Source organism: Trichechus manatus, unplaced genomic scaffold (assembly GCF_000243295.1).
Source record: "Trichechus manatus latirostris isolate Lorelei unplaced genomic scaffold, TriManLat1.0 scaffold00069, whole genome shotgun sequence".
Classification (NCBI taxonomy): domain Eukaryota; kingdom Metazoa; phylum Chordata; class Mammalia; order Sirenia; family Trichechidae; genus Trichechus; species Trichechus manatus.
The window spans coordinates 2,693,148-2,711,646 of record NW_004444005.1 but is presented as its reverse complement, the minus strand read 5'-3'; the positions used below and the strand labels follow the sequence as shown (position 1 = coordinate 2,711,646).

General features: G+C 46.8%; 2 protein-coding genes and 1 pseudogene across 2 annotated transcripts; 1 reads left to right on the top strand and 2 right to left on the bottom strand.

The window, feature by feature from the left end:
* Positions 1-1,449: 1,449 nt before the first annotated feature.
* APOF (apolipoprotein F) lies at positions 1,450-2,369 on the bottom strand. Its single transcript, XM_004380040.3, is given in 2 exon segments — positions 1,450-1,485; positions 1,488-2,369. Coding segments are annotated over 2 exon segments (918 nt in total).
* Positions 2,370-6,979: 4,610 nt separating this feature from the next.
* On the top strand, positions 6,980-8,723 carry LOC101357383 (polypyrimidine tract-binding protein 1-like; annotated as a pseudogene).
* Positions 8,724-12,859: 4,136 nt separating this feature from the next.
* Positions 12,860-13,620, bottom strand: LOC101348691 (apolipoprotein F-like). Its single transcript, XM_012556593.1, is given in 2 exon segments — positions 12,860-13,509; positions 13,512-13,620. Coding segments are annotated over 2 exon segments (759 nt in total).
* Positions 13,621-18,499: the final 4,879 nt, after the last annotated feature.

Sequence of the window (18,499 nt, the reverse complement as noted above, 5' to 3'; positions counted from 1 at the left end):
CAATGTCATAAAACAACATGTGTACTACTGTTTCATGAGAAACTATTTGTTCTGTAAGCCTTCACCTGAAGTACAATAAAATATAAAAAAAAAAGAGTTCAGGCTGCTAACTGAAAGGTTGGCAGTTCAAATCCACCATCCAATCCTTGCAAACCCTATGGGGCAACGGCAATGGTTTACTGAGGGTGCCTTGCTAAGGACTTTAGATTCATTGTACCACTTTTCACTTCCACAGCAACTAACTGAGGTGAGAATCATTATCCCCATTTTAGAGATTTAAAAACTGAGCTTCACAATTGGCATAACATAGTTTATAAAGACAATGTTCTACATTCTACCTTGGTGAGTAGCGTCTGGGGTCTTAAAAGCCTCTGAGCAGCCATCTAAGATACTCCACTGGTCTCACCCCTTTGGGAGGGAGAATGAAGAAAACAAAATACAAGGGAAAAATTAGCCCAAAGGACTAAATGGACCACAACTACCACGGCCTCCACCTGAGTCCAGTACAACTAGATGGTGCCCAGCTACCACTGCTGACTGCTCTGATAGGGATCACAACAGAGTGTCCTGGACAGAGCTGGAGAAAAATGTAGAACAAAATTCTAACCGACAAAAAAAAGACCAGATTTGCTGGTCTGACAGAGACTGGGGACACCCCGAGAGTATGGCCCCCGGACACCCTTTTAGTTCAGTAATGAAGTCACTCCGGAGGTTCACCCTTCAGCCAAAGATTAGACAGGCCCATAAAACAAAAGGAGACTAAAGGGGCACACCAGCCCAGGGACAAGGACTAGAAGGTAGGAGGGGACAGGAACGGTGGTAATAGGGAGCCCAAGGTCGAGAAGGAAGAGTGTTGACATGTCATGGGGTTGTAAACCAATGTCACAAAACAATATGTGTACTAAATGTTTGAGAAAGTATTCTGTAAACTTTCATCTAAAGTACAATTAAACGCACGCACACACATTAGAAGTCAAAAAACAAAACAAAACAAAACTGAGCTTCGGAAAAGACGTGGCTTGTCAGTGATCACAGAGGCACAAACAAGTGGAGCCTGGATTCAAAACCAAATCCTCTGACTCCAAACCCCAAACTTTTTAATTCCTACATTTTACAGCACTGCCTTCCTCCTGAACAATACACCTGAGATTTAGAATTTAAACACACACAGAAATTGTCAGATTAGGTTTATTTGTTCCGTTTGTTGCGTGCCTTCCGGTTGATTTTTGACTTATAGCAACCCCACGTGACAGAGTAGAACTGCCCCAGAGGGCTTTCTTGGATGTAATCTTTATGAAAGCAAATCACCAGGTCTTTCTCCCAGAAAGCCACTGGATGAGTTCCAACCACCAACCTTTGGGTTAGGAGCCAAGCGCTTAATCCTTGCACCACCCGGGCTTCTTTCTTCTGTGTTTATCCTCTTCTTTTTATAGCCCAAGACCCTCAGCCTCAGGGTCTAAGTAATGGATCTCGAGTGGGCCCCACCCCTCACAGGGAACTGAACTTACTACCTCTGACACCTCCGAGGCCATAGTTGTTGTCTCCCACCCCAGGCCACTCACATCTGTGGTACCCACTAAACTCCCCCTGGTCTCTGGCAGGGAGGTCTTTGTCTCTTTCTCATAGTAATACTGGATCAAACGCTCGACCCCAACCTTCACTGCAGGCTTAAGCGCAGCGCTGATCAACAGTCCTGTGGGCGCCCCTGATAACCCTGCCATGGTCATCAGAAGGTCATAACCCAGGTCTATGGCTCCATCTTGGCCTCGTTCCTTGGCCTTTTCCAAGCAGTTCTGAGCGGCATAGTACAAAGCTGTGCCCAAGTTGTAGAAGGTTCCCACTGCCGGCAACCAGCGGAGTGCACTGTGCTCACTCTGCTCCCGCTCCTGCTCACAGTCCTCAGTGTGGAGGGAGCGCCGGGCTCTGTCTGGGCCTGGCTGCTCCCTGGCCAGCAGCTGCAGAGCAGAGGTCAGGGCCTCCACTGACGCTTCACCCTGTACGCTTCTGCCTTTCTGGAGCCCTCGGAGATGGCGGATGAGGAGCTGTGTGGCTGTTACACCTCCCAGGCGGTAGAGCTGACGCTCCACAATCCAGGCATAAGCCTGGCAGCGAGCCTTCTCAAGGGCGTTCTTCAGGGCCAGGCCTACCAGGAACCTGGGCAGCGGGGCCATGTGGGTGAAGCCAGGCAGGGACTTTGGGAGCAGGATCTGGCAGAATGAGAAGTCTGAGGAGGGTGGCTGGGACCCCAGGGAGGTAAGGTGCATCAGGGGCTTTGTTTGGGTTCCATATGAAATGGCATCTACGGGGTGAAGCAGGAGGTAGCAAAGAAGCAGTGTGATTGGCATCATGATGCGTCTGAGGCCACCCATGCCTGGAACAGAGTATGCTGGAGTGAGGAGAAGCCCAAAACACACAAAACGTTTCCCTAAGCTCTGTGATCTGAAAGGAGCCTAGGACTTAGGGGACCTCTCATCTATCACCTCCAAGCTTCTCTTTTTAGGTAAAGGCCTAGGAAATGGGAAATGGGGCCCAACTGCTCCCACCTGGCCTCCCCCATTTTCAGGTCACCAGGGACTTCCTCTGCTTTACTTCCACCCACTTATAAACCAAAACCAAACCCATTGCATCGAGTCGATTCAGACCCATGGCAACCTCATGTGTTACAGAGTAGAACTGTGCTCTATAGACTTCTCTTGACTGTAATCTTTATGGAAACAGATCACCAGGCCTTTCTTTCACAGTGCCACTAGGTGGGTTTAAACCGCCAAACTTCAGGTTAATAGTCGAGTGCTAATCATTTGCACCACCCAGGGACCTCCCCCACTCATCAGGGCCCCAGATTACCACACGGCCCAGTCCTTGAGAAGTGAGACTGCCCTGGTAGGTTTGGTTGCTTCTCAGTCCCGCTCTGCCCAGTTGTCTGTCCTGTGAGGAGGGGAGATATTTGCTTTCCCCCGTGATCAGTAAGGGACGTAAATCTCTGCAAATATCTACCCATTTGTACTGCTTGCTCAAACCTTGTCCCCTTGTCGCACACTCATCCTCAATATGGAAAACCCTGTCCTTTGGCATTTCCTGTATGTTCCTGCCACATGCCCACTTTAGCTCATAACAGAAGCCAGGGAGACCTAGGGTCAGGAGAGATTAGACGTCTGTGATTCTCTTTTCTCTTTTTAGCTTAAAAATTAAATAGGCAAGCTATGGCATCTAGCTGGGGATTTCTAAACTGCGGGGGAGACAAACGAGAAAAGGTTAAGGTATGTCTCATGCCTAAACCAGCTGCCGTTGAGTCGACTCTGACTCGTGGAAACCCGGTATGTGCAGGACAGAACCATGCTCCATAGTTTTCAATGGCTGGTGTTTTGGAAGTAGATCACCAGGCCTTTCTTCACAGGTTCCTCTAGGTGGAATTCAACCTCCAGCCTTTTGGTTAGTAGCCTAGCTCCTTCATGTTTGCACCACCCAGGACCTCTGCCTGTCATGCTTAGTACGTAGCAAATACACAATATTTGATGACTGAAAGCCAAAAAAAAAGAAAGAGAAAGTAGGATAAGAAATAGGGGCTGGGAGCTACTAGGAGGAGAGAGGCAAGACTAACACCTGTTACATGTGTCTTTTAGCACTGGGATGAAATGAAGAGATACATCTGTCCTACCCAGTCTCCATCATTTCTAACTACTTACTGAACACAACCCTGAGGAAGGAGACTCCTCACCTAGGTGGCCTTGCATATCTGAGGTAAACCTGGACAAACTCCTGACTCTATTCCCCTATAAAGGTCTTCCGTATAGTTGTGGAATGTTTTATAAAAATATAGAAATAAAAAACATTTTATATCTCATCATCCATAGACAATAAGAGGTTTTTAATCTGGGGGCTTTTTCAGCCTTTTGCCTAATTCTTCAAAATTCTCCCAATACTCATACTTACGGTTCTTGGTGGTGTTGACAGGGAGATTTGAACTGTGTCACCAGCAACAAGAGAGATAGCTTTTCAGCAAACTCTATTACCATCTGAGGTAAATGACAGACCAGCCACCCCAATGGGTGTATTCTCCACCGTGAAATACTCCGCAGGGCGGGTAGCTGAGTACTGGGTTTATCCAAGCTCCTCTGGGGGTCCCCCTAGATCCCTCAGAATGAACTCCGCATCGTCAATCCCTTCTTCTTATTGCACTTTTGAATTTCACAGATGAGGGTTTCACTGGTATCCTTTTCTCCATCCTAAATTGCTAAAGCTGCAGAAGGTGGGCCTCAGTGGGCAGCCAATCTCCTCTAGAGCCAGCCTCAGAGTTAAGTTGGATAGGTACCCAGGCAGAGGAGTAGAAGGTGGGGAGAGGGCTTTGAGGGAGAGATCTTGGCAACTGATCTGTGAGAGGGACCTGGATGGACAGCATGTTTGGTGGGGGCCCTGGCTCTGTATAAGATGGCTGGAAGATCAGGTCTCCATTCTGGACATTCTTGGAAAGGCAGCCACTGGAGACAGCAAGAGATAGCAAAGGAGCAGCACAGCTTGCACCATAGTGGAACAGCAGGAATAGCCTGCTGGAAAGAAGCAGTGCTCAGGCTGGGAGGTGGGGAAAGCCTTAGGGTGCTTTCTCTGAGGGTAATACAAGGGCTAAAAGACACCAAGATCAGTATCAGTGAAGAAATGTCTCAGCCCTTGGAAATTCCAGTTACCCTAGACGCACCTCGCCCCCACTCTTAGAGGCTGTGAGAGATCCTCACTGTTTTGAGGGAAAACAAGCCAGATGAACAAGACAATCCAAATATCTTCTTTGCTTTAATATCTTTATGACTGTGTTTTGGATCCCACCTATTTAAGAAATATTACATTTAAGCAATTTACAACTATATTTATCACATATTATTCTATGATTAAAATTGACAATAAACATTACTAAGGATTCTGAACGGTCTGGTACAGGAGGAGGTCCATAGTGGGGAGGGGGGTGACACCATGAGTTACCCACTGTGTGACACCAATCCTAGTGACGTCACTGTCTAAATCTACAACGAAACTCCAGGAATTGAGCTTTATCTGGGGCCTAGGGGTAACTCTAGTTCAAAATTTAGAGAAGAAGGCATGTGGTGGCCTCTAAAACTGACACAAATTCCCACATATCATTGTGTCATAAAGTTTCCTCTGGTGCTGTGATCTGCCTCTGGCAGACAGCCAAAAGGAACAGGCCAATGGGAGGGGTCCAGGATCCCCCCATTTCATTCACTTCTCTCAGTTCCCAGGAGGGGCCCCTAACAACTAAGAGCAAAAGAAGAGGAGTAGGTCTCTTGGGGCACATGTCCAAAATTGGGAGAAGCAAGAACTAGGTACAAAGGAGTCCGGCACTGCCTGAAATTAACCAGTTGCCACTGAATTGACTCTCACTCATGGTGACCTCATGTGTGTCAGAGTAGAACTGGTCTCCATAGGGTTTTCAATGGCTGATTTTTTTGGAAGTAGATCACCAGGACTTTTTTCCAAGGTGCCTCTGGGTGGACTTGAACCTCCAGTCTTTCAGTTAGCAATCAAGTGTGTTAACCATTTTCACCACCTAGGAACTCCCACTATTAACTATACCCTATACTTTATTAGGATTTCACTGATTTTTCCACTAATGTCATTTTCCTGTTGCAGGATTCAATGCAGGATACCATACTACATTTAAACTTTGTTTTCATTATGGTATTTTTCAAATACACACAAAAATAAGGAGTCTAGTACAATGACACCTCATATACACTTCACCCAGCTTCAAAACCATAAACTTTCTGTTGTTTATTTTTCAGCCACCCACCTCATTTACTTATTTTAGGTAATTTATTTATTCATTTGTTTTTGCTGAGGACATTTAAAGAAAAGTGTTGGCTTATGTTTTTACAACATCATAACCCCTACTGTCCCCAAATGTCTCCCAAGGGCAGAAATCTCCTTGGTAATAAGGTAAGTGCTCTTAGTATAGGGAGAAGGAGCTCTATTCTAGAAGAAGACTGTATCCGTACTGTCCAATATGGTAGTCATTAGCCACATGTGGCTATTTATTAAACTGATTAAAATTAAATATCATTAAAAACTCAGTTACCCTGTTTTATATCATGATTATGTGGATGGTTACATGGGTCTATACATGTTTCAAGTTCATAGACCCGTAGACAAAAAAATGTCATTTACAATATATAATTTTAAAAATAAAATTAAAAAAGCAAGCAAAGAAAAAAAAAATCAAGTCTTCAGTCACACTATCCACATTTCAAGTGCTCAGTGGACACATGGGGCTAGTGTCCACCATATTGAACAGCACAGATCTAGAACATTTCCATCATCCCTAAAAGTTCTGTTGGACAGCAGCGATCTCGAAATTGTGCAAGAGGTCATATAGCTCCTAAGATTGCAACTGATTCTATTGTAATGCACCCTCAGCTTCATCCTCCCTACCCTAATCAAAGGATCATCTCATTCTAGCCACCTGGGATTTCTACCAAGGACTATTAAGACTTGTGTCACATTTGATTGTCAGTGTGTGGATTATCATACCTGTGAAAGACCTGCTAGACGGTGTGGCATTTTCGGCATCTCTCCCCCTCCCCCTTCCCATGACCATCTGATCTTTGGGGAATTTAAACTTACTGTAGCATCCAGGGCCTAACAGAATAAAGCAAGTATATATATGATTTAAGGAGTCACATGATTTTTATCAGGAAGGGAAAAAAAAATTTTTTTTAAGGTGAAAGGAATTCTCTTCACCAGCATGGATAATAACAGGCTGGCATAATCATAGTTAAGTATTCCATTCTACTCCCTTGAGACAAGGGAGTTGGTGATACTTTGTAATTTTTCAGTTTTTAAGTACTGCCTATCTTATTGATATTGGACCCGACGTTTAGTTGGATTTTGAACACCACATACACAGCTTGTCAAGCATTAGTATATATTCCTATTCCTGTGCCTCCACTCTGTCCCCTGCGGGTCTCCTGCGTGTGCAATGGGCGGCATTGTCCCAGATATAGCAGTTGGTATAAAGCAGGGATCTGACAAGCTCTTCTCTACCTGTGTTACCAACAGGCCCTTTATCATGAGCAGCAACTCGGCCTCTGCAGCCAACGGGAACAACAGCAAGAAGTTCAAACAGGAAAGCAGGAGCTCAGGCGCCCGGTCGCCCGTGGTCCACATCCACAAGCTGCCCAGCAACGTCACCGAGGGGGAGGTCATCTCCTTGGGGCTGGCCTTTGGGAAGGTCACCAACCTGCTGATGTTGAAGGGGAAGAACCAGGCCTTCATCGAGACGAACACAGAGGAGGCTGCCAATACCATGGTCAACTAGTACACCTCGGTGGCAGCTGTGCTACGTGGCCAGCCCATGTACATCCAGTTCTTCAACCACAAGGAGCTCAAGACCAGCAGCTCGCCCAACCAGGATCACACCCAGGCAGCCCTGCAGGCCATGAACTCAGTTCAGTCGGGAAGCCTGGCCCTGGCCGCCTCTGCTGCTGCCGTGGATGCTGGGATGGCCATGGCAGGCCAGAGCCCCACGCTGTGGATCATGGTGGAGAACCTCTTCCACCCAGGGATGTTGGACTTGCTCCACCAGATTTTCTCCAAGCTTGGCACAGGTCTGAAAATCATCGCCTTTGCCAAGAATAATCCCTTCCAGGCACTTCTGCAGTATGCGAAGCCTGTAAATGCCCAGCACACCAAGCTGTCCCTGGCCGGGAAGAACATCTACAACACCTGATGCCCACCATCAACTTCTCCAAGCTCACCAGCCTCAATGTCAAGTAACAACAACAACAAGAGCTGCAACTACACACGCCCAGACCTGCCCTCAGGGGACAGCCACCTGTCCCTGGACTAGACCGTGGCCGTCACCTTTAGTGCACCTGGTATAATCTCAGCTTCTCCCCATAGGCAGGAGCTGGTTTCCCTCCCATCTTTGCCATTCCTCAAGCCGCAGGCCTCTCGGTTCCAAATGTCCACTGCGCCCGGGCCCCTCTGGCCATCCCCTTGGCGGCAGCGGCGGCAGCGACGGCAGGTCGGATAGCCATCCCCGGCCTGGCCAGGGCGGGATAACTCCGTCCTCCTGGTCAGCAACCTCACCTCAGAAAGAGCCACACCCCAAAGCCTCTTTATTCTTTTCGGTGTGTGTGGGGATGTGCGGCGTGTGAAGGTCCTGTTCAACAAGAAGAAAGCCCTAGTGCAGATGGCCAGCAGAAGCCAGGCCTAACCGGCCATGAGCCACCTCAGCGGGCACAAGCTGCATGAGAAGCTGGTGGACATCACGCTGTCCAAGCACCAGAACGTGCGGCTGCCCGGTGAGGGCCAGGAGGACCAGGGCCTCACCAAGGACTGCAGCAACTTGCCCCTGCACTGCCTCAAGAAGCGCGGCTCTAAGAACTTCCAGAAAATCTTCCCAGCCCGCAGCCACCCTGCACCTCTCCAACATCCCGCCTTCGATATCCGAAGATGACCTCAAGATTCTCTTCTCAAGTAAAGAAAGGACGGTCAAAGGGTTCAAGTTCTTCCAGAAGGACCGCAAGAGGGCACTGATCCAGATGGGCTCAGTGGTGGAGGCCATCCAGGCCCTCATCGGCCTGCACAACCACGACCTCAGCGAGAACCACCACCCGCGGGTGTCCTTCTCCAAGTGCACCACCCAGGGCACGCCGGGCTGCGGAGCCGCCCGCCTGGCACCCGCGACGACTTCCATCATTCCAGAGAAGCCACTTTAAAACGCAGCTGAAGTGACCTTATGACCAGAGGTTTTATTTTTTTAAAGAGAAATCAGTTTACCTGTTTTTTAAAAAATTAAATCTAATCCACCTTCTAACCTTGCGGTGCCTGTCGCGAGTGGAGGGTCCCACTGCCGCGGCGCCCACCCTCAGGTCTCACAGCGATGCCTTCTCGAGCCTGACCTGCCGCCACCGCGGCCTCGTGGACTGGGCCAGGGCGGGCTTCAACCAGGAGACGGCTTCCTTGTGCCTTAAAACCCTGCGTCGGGGGGGATGCCTGGCTGGTGTTGGGGTGTGAGGGGAGGGCCGCAGGCTCCACGTCAATCATGCGCTGACCCCTGGGAGTCTAGGAGCGCCCCCGCCCGCCCGCCGGATTAATCAAGTGAAGTGATCCCCCCATGCGGCCGCCCCCGCCTCGGTGCCACAGATCCCCATCTGCAAGGTGCCCCTCCGCGGCTGAGAAGCGGAGGCCGCGGCGCCGGCGCATCCGCCCCTCTTATATGATACTTGCAGCTGCAGACAGCTGTGCCTAGCAATACTTCCAGCTGACCAAATATTCTAATCTCTTTTCATTTACATGCAAAAGAAATAGTTTTAAGTAACTTTTTTTTTAGCAAGATAAAGATGGTATAAGTGTATCTAAGCTTCCTCCTCGTGGTATTACCTTGTATTCTGCACTTTGATTCTTCGTAACTGAGGGACGTCGCAGGCAGGAATCCCGATCCCAAGCAGCAGCCTGGGCGGGAACAGTGTTCTCCCAGCCAGGGTCTCCGCGGCCTTATTCCACACCTAAATTGTCATTTGCCTAGAGGTACAAGCGCTCCTACACTTCTTCAGGTTTTCTTTTTTCCCTGCAAATTGTGGACCAAAGTTGTTCCTGTTTTCTGTCGGCCTCCAGTGCTGGGACCCAGATGGTGGGTCGGAGGCCCTGGTCTTAACTGTCTACACGCCCCTCGGACCTGCCCCTGCCCTGCTGCGCAGGCTCCGCCTGTGCTTGCGTTCTGGCAGGAGCAGCGACCCCCGCCTCTGCAATGGGGGCCTCTCTGGACCCCAGTGTTGCATGTAAGGAATGTAACAAGGGTGTAAATATTTGCGACTTTTTACACCTGTAAGGGAAACCCTGGTGGCATAGTGGTTAAGTGCTATGGCTGCTAACCAAAAGGTCGGCAGTTGGAATCCACCAGCTGCTCCTTGGAAACTCTATGGGGCAGTTCTACTCTGTCCTATAGGGTCGCTATGAGCCAGAGTCGACTCGATGGCAATGGGTTTAGGTTGTTTTTTTGGTATACCTGTGAGACACAAGGGCAGACAGCGTGGTTTTTTTATGGTGACACGGATGTATATTTTGATAGCAACCAATTACAGGCGCAGTATTGTAACCTCGGACGGACCGCTGCCACTGCACGTTCCAGGGCCGCCCAGCGGCTATAATGCCCGGGAACCGAATTAAACGATTTTATAACAAACTTTGTACCTTTTCTGTAGACCTCTTTCTTGCCGTTCACGTTATAGAAGGCAGCTAGCCATCTGTACTAGGATTTTGAATAAATTTCTTCTGTTTAAAAAGAAAACAAACAGGATTAGTATATATTCCTTCTGGGCCTAGTCTCTTTTTATAAAGCACAAGACTCTTGGGAAAAAGTATCTAAGTCGTGGTCCTTGAATAAGGCCCACAATAAGGAGAGAGTTGAGTTCACTTCTTCTGAAGTCTTGCCCTCTGAGGCCATGGATATTGTTTGTCACTCCTGGGCAGCTCACATCTGTGGTGCCCCAAGCCCTCCTCCACTGGTCTCCAGCAAAGACATGTTTGCCTCCTCTCACAGTAATATTGGATGAGCTGCTGAACCCCAGCCTTCACTGCAGATTTAATTTAAGCACAGAGCTTACCAGTAGCCCATGGATCCCCCAACAGCTCACTGGTAGCCCATGGGTCCCCCAACAGTCTTGGCATGGCCATCAGAAGGTCATAGCCCAAATCTATGGTCCCATATCGGCCTCGTTCCTTGGGTTTGCCAGAGCAGTTCTAAGCAGTGTAATACAAAGCTGTGCCTTTATTTGCAGTAGATCCCACTCCTGGAAACAGCTGGACCACTCTGTACACATGCTGCTCCTGCTCATATCCACAGTCTACACTGGAGAGGACATGCCTTATTCTCTCTGGATCTGGCTGAACTCTGCCAGAGCAAAGATCAGGGCTTCCCCTGGGAAGCCCCTCCCTGAGTTGCTATCCTTGCAACACCTTGCATCTTATCAAAGAAAACCTAGATGGCTTTTGTATCCCTCAGACTATAGAGCTTAAAGGTTGAGGATCCAGGCATCAGGCTGTCAGTCAACCTCCTCCAGGGTATTCATCAGTGCCAGACCTACCAGGATCCAGGTAGAGGGCCATGTGGGTGAAGCCTGGCAGGGACTGTGGGAGCAGGGTCTGGCAAAACCAGAAGTCTGCAGAGGGTGGCTGGGACCCCAGAGACCAGGGAAGGGGCATCATGATATTTACTGGGTTCCACATGAAATGGCAGCTGCAGCAGGAAGCAGTAAAGGAGCAGGTCATGATGGGTCTCAGGTGATCCCTAGCTGCATCAGACTATGCTAGAATGGAAGACAACGCACAAACTGTTTCCCTAGCGCTATGGTCTGAAAGGAGCCCATGGCTCAGTCAGAGGACATATTGCCCATCAACTCCCAGCTTCTGTTGCTTTTAGGTTACCAAACCGACCAGTTGCTGTCAAGTCAACTCTGACTCATGGCGACCCTATGTGTGTCAGTGCAGAACTGTGCTCCACAGCGTTTTCAATGGCTAATATTTTGGAAGTAGATCACCAGGCCTTACTTCTGAAGTGCCTCTGGGTGGACTCGAACCTCCAACTGTTTGATTAGCAGTCGAGCATGTTAACTGTTCATACAACTTACAGATGCTTTTAGGTTAGGGCCCAGGATATGGGAACAGGACTCCACTGCTCTTCTTGGCTTCTGCTGTTCCAGATCACCAGGGACTTACTCTGCTTCACATCCATGCAGTTAAGGGGACCCGAATTACCTCAGTCCAGTCAGTGAGGAGTGAGACTGCTCTGGTAGGTCAAGACCTACTCTGTCCCATTCTCATCCTAGGAGGAGCAAAGATGGTTGCTTTCCTCTATGATCAGTAACGAATATGACTTCTGGAAATATTTGCCCAATTGTACTGGCTGATTCAAACCTTGTCCCCTTGTCACACACCAAAAATGTTGGGATTTCCTGTGTATCCCTGCCACATTCCCTCTCTTAGATCGGGAAAGGAACCAAGGAGACTCAGAGTCAAGAGAGATCACAGATAACTGTGATTCAGATTTAACCCTTTCAAGACTCAATTATTTACTGCTTTGAATTTTTGGTTGATACTATGTGTTTTCAGTAGTGGAATGCATGCTGAGTCACTGAGTATGTTTAAATTTTTGGTTGGTAATATAGATTTTGAGAAATATTATGTGAAAATACTGGAAAATATATTATTAATGGGTACCTGTCTAGCTCTCCAGTCTTGGGTAGCATGCTTTATTGTGGAGCCCCTTTCACTTGGGTACATGGGGCACCTCTGGTTTTGCCTAATACCCCAGCTATTTTGCTTCAACAAACATTTCTTTTGCCTTTTACTGTTACACAAGTCCCTACTGGAGGGAAGCAAGTACTTGGAGCAGGAAAAGGATACTCTCAAAGAACTCCACAGGCATAAAAAGTGGGTGGGATACTGTATGTTCCACGAGTCATGAAAGGGTTGTAAGAAGCATCTTTTTATCTCCTTATTTAGTTTAAAAATTAACATGAGCAAGCTGCAGCATCTGGTTGGGAAATTAGGAAGTATAAGGTAGATGAATGGGAAAATTTACAACACCCTTCATGCCTAGTACATAATAGACGCACACTATTTGATGACTTTTAAAAGGAAGAAAGAGAAATTGGGAGAAGTGGGGGCTAGGACCTACTAAGAAAGGGGCACGGCTGACTAGGGTCACATGCATCTTAGCATTGGGATCAAATGAAGAGCATACATAGATCCTAAGCTGTCCCCAACATTTCTACCTACCTACTGTGCCCAGTACTGTGCATAGTCCTATTAAGAGACATCTGAGAAAGGAAATTTGATGCCTAGGAGGCCTTCCCTATCCAAAATAAGCCTGGAAAAAATTCTGTATTAATTCCACCAAAAAGCTCTTCAGAAGGGCTATATAACGAATAACAAAGTATAGTTGATCTTCTACAGACATCGATAAGTTCTTAATTTCAGGGCTTTTCATCGGTTGTTTGCTTACTGCTTCCACACGCTCCCAAGCTTCGTCTGTGCAGTTCTAGGTGAAATTGATGGCAGAAGTCTTGAACTCTGTTATCAGCTCAGTGGCAGGGAGTTTCTCAGCAAATTCAACAATCAGTACTGCTGTATCGTGGAGCAGCCTCCTATGTCCATGGGTACATGCCTCAGAAAGGTTAACTGAGTGCCAGGCCCGCCCAAACTCCCTTGCGGATCCCCCCAAATGCCTCAGAATAAGCTTAGCATTGTCAATCCCTACCGCTTCATTGAGCTTTTGAATCTTATGGATGAGGGTTTCAGTGACGTCCTTTCCTTCCATCCTAAATTGCTGAAGCTGCAGAAGGTGGGCCTCAGTTTGGCAGCCAACCTCCTCCAGGGCCACCGTCAGAGCTAAGTTGGATAGGTACTCAGGCAAAGGGCCTAGAGAGGGGGCTTTGAGCAAGAGATCCTGGCAAGACCTGGCATCTGGGAGAGGGACCTGGCTAGAGAGCATGTTTGGTGGAGGCCCAGCTCTGGGAAAGATGGCTGGAAAGTTAGGGCCCCATTCTGGGCATTTCTTGGAAAGGCAGCCACTGGCAATAGCAAGACACAGCAGAGCAGCACAGCATGCATCATGGTGGAACAGCAGGAATAGGCTGCTGGAAAGAAGCAGTGCAGGTTAGGAAGCAGGGAAAGGCTCAGGACAAAGAGACACTAAGACTGGTCAGAGCAAGGAAGTGCCTTAGCCTTTGGAAACTTCAATTATCCTTAAAAGCTACAGAAAATCCTCACCTGTTCAGAAAAGAAACAAGCCAAAGCAATGAGATGGTCCAAACATGTCCTTTGCCTGGATGCTTCTCTACTCTGGAAGGCTGTTTTCTGGATCTCACCTTTTTACCCCAGCCGAAAAAGCTGGTGCCTTCCGAGAACAGTGAATGACATAACATTCACAAATATTTATCCATCTCTTTTAGGCCCAGACTTTGTCCTCTTCACATTTGCCCCCGGCTGACAAACCAGCTTTCTCCCTTTATGACTTCTACTTTTCTTGGCCCATATCCCTGTCACCCTAAGGATTTTCCTTAGGCCTAAACTTAGCTCAGGAAAAGCTCCTTTGTATCTTCTGCAGAAGGGGTTAGTGGGAAGGCAGGAAAGTCAATGATTTCTGATTCAAAAAAAATCCAAACCTGTTGCCACTGAGTCCATTCCAACTCATGGCGATCCCGTGTGTTACAGAGAGAACTGCTCCATGGGGTTTTCTTGACTGTAATCTTTATGGAAGCAGGTTGCCAGGCCTTTTTTCTTTGGCACCACTGGGCGGGTTTGAGCCACTAACTTTAGGTTAGTAGCCAAGTACAAACTGTTTGCACCACCCAGGGACCTCAATTTCTGGGTCCCCTAAAAACCCATTGCTGTCAAGTCAATTCTGACTCACAGTGACCCCATAGGACAGAGTAGAACTGTCCCATAGGGTTTCCAAGGAGTGGCTGGTGGATTTGACCTGCTGACCTTTTGGTTAGCAGCCAAACTCTTAACCACTGTGCCACCAGGGATCCAAAATTTCTGAGTAGGAGGCCCCAGAATGATTCTTACACAATTGACATTTCAGATGGAGGACTGGGAAACTAGAACTTACTGGCAAGTCAGACCAAATCACAGCAGGTTTTCTGTTTTTACCTTTTTAATTGCAATGCAATACCTAAATAAAACACATCTATTACCATGAAAGAACCTCTTTCTAAACGTGCATCAAAACTAGAGGAACTTGGTTTCATTTCTCATGAGGGTAACTGCAGCCTGAAAAACAGGGAAAGAAAGCAACTGTTGCCTTCTAAAACTGGTACAAATGCCCACACAGCACTGTGTCATAAAGTTTCCTCTCTAATGCTATGATCAGAAGAAACAGGCCAATGAGATGCGTCCAGGGTTCTTCTTCCTGTATCACTCACTCCTCCCAGTTCCCAGCAGGGGCCCTTAACAACCAAGAAGAAATCAGAAAATATAGTTCCTAGAACAAGAGGAATAAGTCTTCAGGGAGGTATTGGGACACACTTCTAAAACTGGGAGAGAGGAGAAATGGATGTAGAGGGGTCCAAAACTGTTGCCTGAAATTCCTAGGCCCTAAGGAACTCAAGACTCTACTGCTTCTGTACAGCTAAGGGGACTTTTTGGATCCCATCTATCTCATTCCTGACGAGTTCACCATTCGTAACTGGGCCTATCTCCACCCCCAGGGTCTGGTTCTTCAGTCAGTGTTACTGTCATCCTTAATATGAAACTGCCTTTTCTTTGAAATTCCTTGGGTTCTCAATTCTGGTACTTTGGAAATGACAGGGGAGAGAAATTGAAGGTGTAAATATGGTAAGGGGGAGAGAAAGTGGTGGCAAGTTTGTCTCCAGGGCTGAGGAGAGGAATGTGAGAGATGAAGACAAAGGCAGGTCCTCCATTCAGACTTCTCCTGCCTTCATCTTCCTCCTATTCCTCATCAATGTCCAGCAGGTGTCACTTCTCGGGTGCTGTTTTTAGCTGTCCTTCCCCATCAGCTTGATCTTCCAATGAAGTAAGTTAAGAGGTATCAAAGTAGCCCCCTAGACCAACATGGCTGGCACTTAGTAATTATTCAGTAAACAGCATTGCTGCTGTTACCCTCTGGGGACACCAAGCCCGCCCTCCTTTTGCAGGCTTGTGCTTGGTGCTCTTCATCAGGCCCTTGCTCTCCAGAGATTTCATGTTCTAGCTCTGGTTGCAGCTTCTCCTCCTCCTCTGGGTGACTCAAAGAAGCATCTAATGTTCTTGGGGTTTAGCTTGTTTACACTTCATATAACCTTTTCTACAAGGGCAAGGTACTTAAAAATGGCAGCAAAGGGAACGGACCAGCCTCTAGATCACCAGATTGTTAGTATTAACTTCTGCTTTGTGCTTAATCCTGCACTGGTGAAGAGCTACAAATGATGGGACCTTTATTTATTATTGATGTATTCACCTCTGTGTACCTAGTCTCTGCATAATCATTCTCCCATTTTATACCCAATGCCCAGCATGGTGACTGCTGTGTAAGAAGCACTGAATATATATATAGATACATATAGTCTTAGTTGGATATAATAATGAATGCACCCTTGTGATCTAAAGGTGAGTAAGACATATCCTTGCTTCCAGAGTTCATGGTCTAGTGAGAGAAAGAACAAATGAGATGTGTGACACTATAAGATTTGTGTTATGTGAGGGGAATGAACAAATCTCAGCTATCAAAATGATCACTTGTGCTTTGGGGTTCAGAGTGACAGGGACTGCTTCACAGAAATTATATCTGAGCTAATTCTTGAAGGACGGGGTGGGGGTTGGATAGAGCCTCCAGGCAAGAGACAGGCACAACTAACAGCTCGGTGGCATGAAAAGGCCTGCTCTGTTTGGGTGATGGAAAGTAATTTGGGGTGGCAGTAGTGTAAAAAAAAGGGTCAAGCATGGTAGTGAGACTGTAAAGACTGGCTACTCTCTGGCTCTGGATTCTGTCCTGAAATAAATGGGGAAGCATCAAATTCTCTTGAGCAGGTCAATGACATGATCAGAACTGTTTGAGAAAGAAAAAGAAATTCTGTATGCAGCATGGAAAATGGACTAAAGAAGAGATTGGAGGGACAAACTCTAGAGGGTTAGCTATTCTAAGAGTCTAGGTCAGAAATGACCTTAGTATGTGGCTCATTCTCTTAAGCTACTTCAGCAGCAGCTGCAGCTAAAACAACTTTATTTGACAGAGGCACCTGGGTGGTGGAACTCAAGGGAGAGAGAATCAATGTTTCCTGGAGACCGGACCTTGGCCCTTGGCCCTTGGCCCCAAGAGCCAGGTTTCCCTAGGCCATCTGGAGAACCAGTAGCTGGATAGGACGAAAAAAAGAATCCAGGAACATCATTCTACTCTAAGAAATAAAATTCAAAGCCATTTGTGTATAAGAAATTAATAAAGATTAATAATAATAAAAATGCCTAGCCCTTATATAATATATAGTATGTGCCAGGTCTATCCTAAGCACTGTACATATAATTTGTTTAATCTTCACAATCCCATGACTTAGGTACTATCATTAGTTAAAGTAGGCTTTAGAGGGTAACTTATGCCTTTAAATGCTTATATTAGAAAGAAGGATTAAAAGTCAATCATCTAAGCCAGGTGTTGGTAAACCATGGCCCACATGTCAACTATAGCTTGCTGGCTGCCATTGTACAGTCCTCGAACTGAAAATGGTTTTTATATTTTTAAACGGTTGGGAAAAAATTCAAAAGAATATTTTGTGACATCTAAAGATTATATAAAATTCAAATTTCAATGTGTCCATAAATATAATTTGATTGAAACATAGCCATGCTCATTTGCTTTGGGCATTGGGTATAAATTGGGAGAGCGATTATCCAAAGACAAGATATACATAGGTGAATAGAGCAATAATAAATAGAGTTATCTGCACGTGTAGATCTTCACCAGTCCAGGATTAATACCTTGTTGTTAGGTGCCATCAAGCTGATTTTTGACTCAGTGACAGAGACCATATGTGGCATTCTTATCACTTTGGATATTTTTAAGGCACACTGGAGCACGGATTGTTTTATCAAATTAAATGGCAAAGCATTGTGTTTATCATGCGATGACACTATAGCTGTTTGTCTTAGTTATCTTGTGCTGCTATAACAGAAACACAAGTGGATGCTTTAACAAAGAGAAGTTTATTCTCTCACAGTCTAGTAGGCTAGAAGTCCGAATTCAGGGCGCCAGCTCTAGGGAAAGGCTCCCTCTCTCTGTTGGCTCTGGGGGAAGGTCCTTGTCATCAATCTTCCCTTGGTCTGGGAGCTTCTCCACGCAGGAACCCTGGGTCCAAAGGATGCGCTTGGCTCCCGATGCTGCTTTCTTGGTGGAATGAGATCCCCAACTCTCTGCTTGCTTCCCTTTCATCTCTTGTAAGATAAAGGTGATGCAGATACTGTTCACCATAGGAAAAAGATGGAGACAACCTAGATGCCCATCAACAGATGAATGGATAAACAAACCATGGTACATACACACAATGGAGTATTATGCAAAGATAAAGAACAATGATCAATCTGTGAAGCATCTCATAACATGGATGAAACTGGAAGGCGTTATGCTGAGTGAAATAAGTCAATCACAAAAGGACAAATACTGTATGAGACCTCTACTGTAAAAACTCATGTAAAAGTTTACACACAAAAAGAAACAATCTTTGTTGTTTACAAGGGATGGGAGGGGTGGGGGGGAACTAAACAGACAATAGATAAGTGGTAACTTTGGTGAAGGGTACAACAGTACACAATACTGGGGAAGCCAGTACAACTTGTACCAGGAAAGTCATGGAAGCTCCATAGACTCTTCCAAACTCCCTGAGGGACTGAATTGCTGGGTGGAGGGCTGTGGGAACCATGGTCTCGGGGAACATCTAGCTCAATTGGCATAACACAGTTTATAAAGACAATGTTCTACATTCTACCTTGGTGAGTAGCGTCT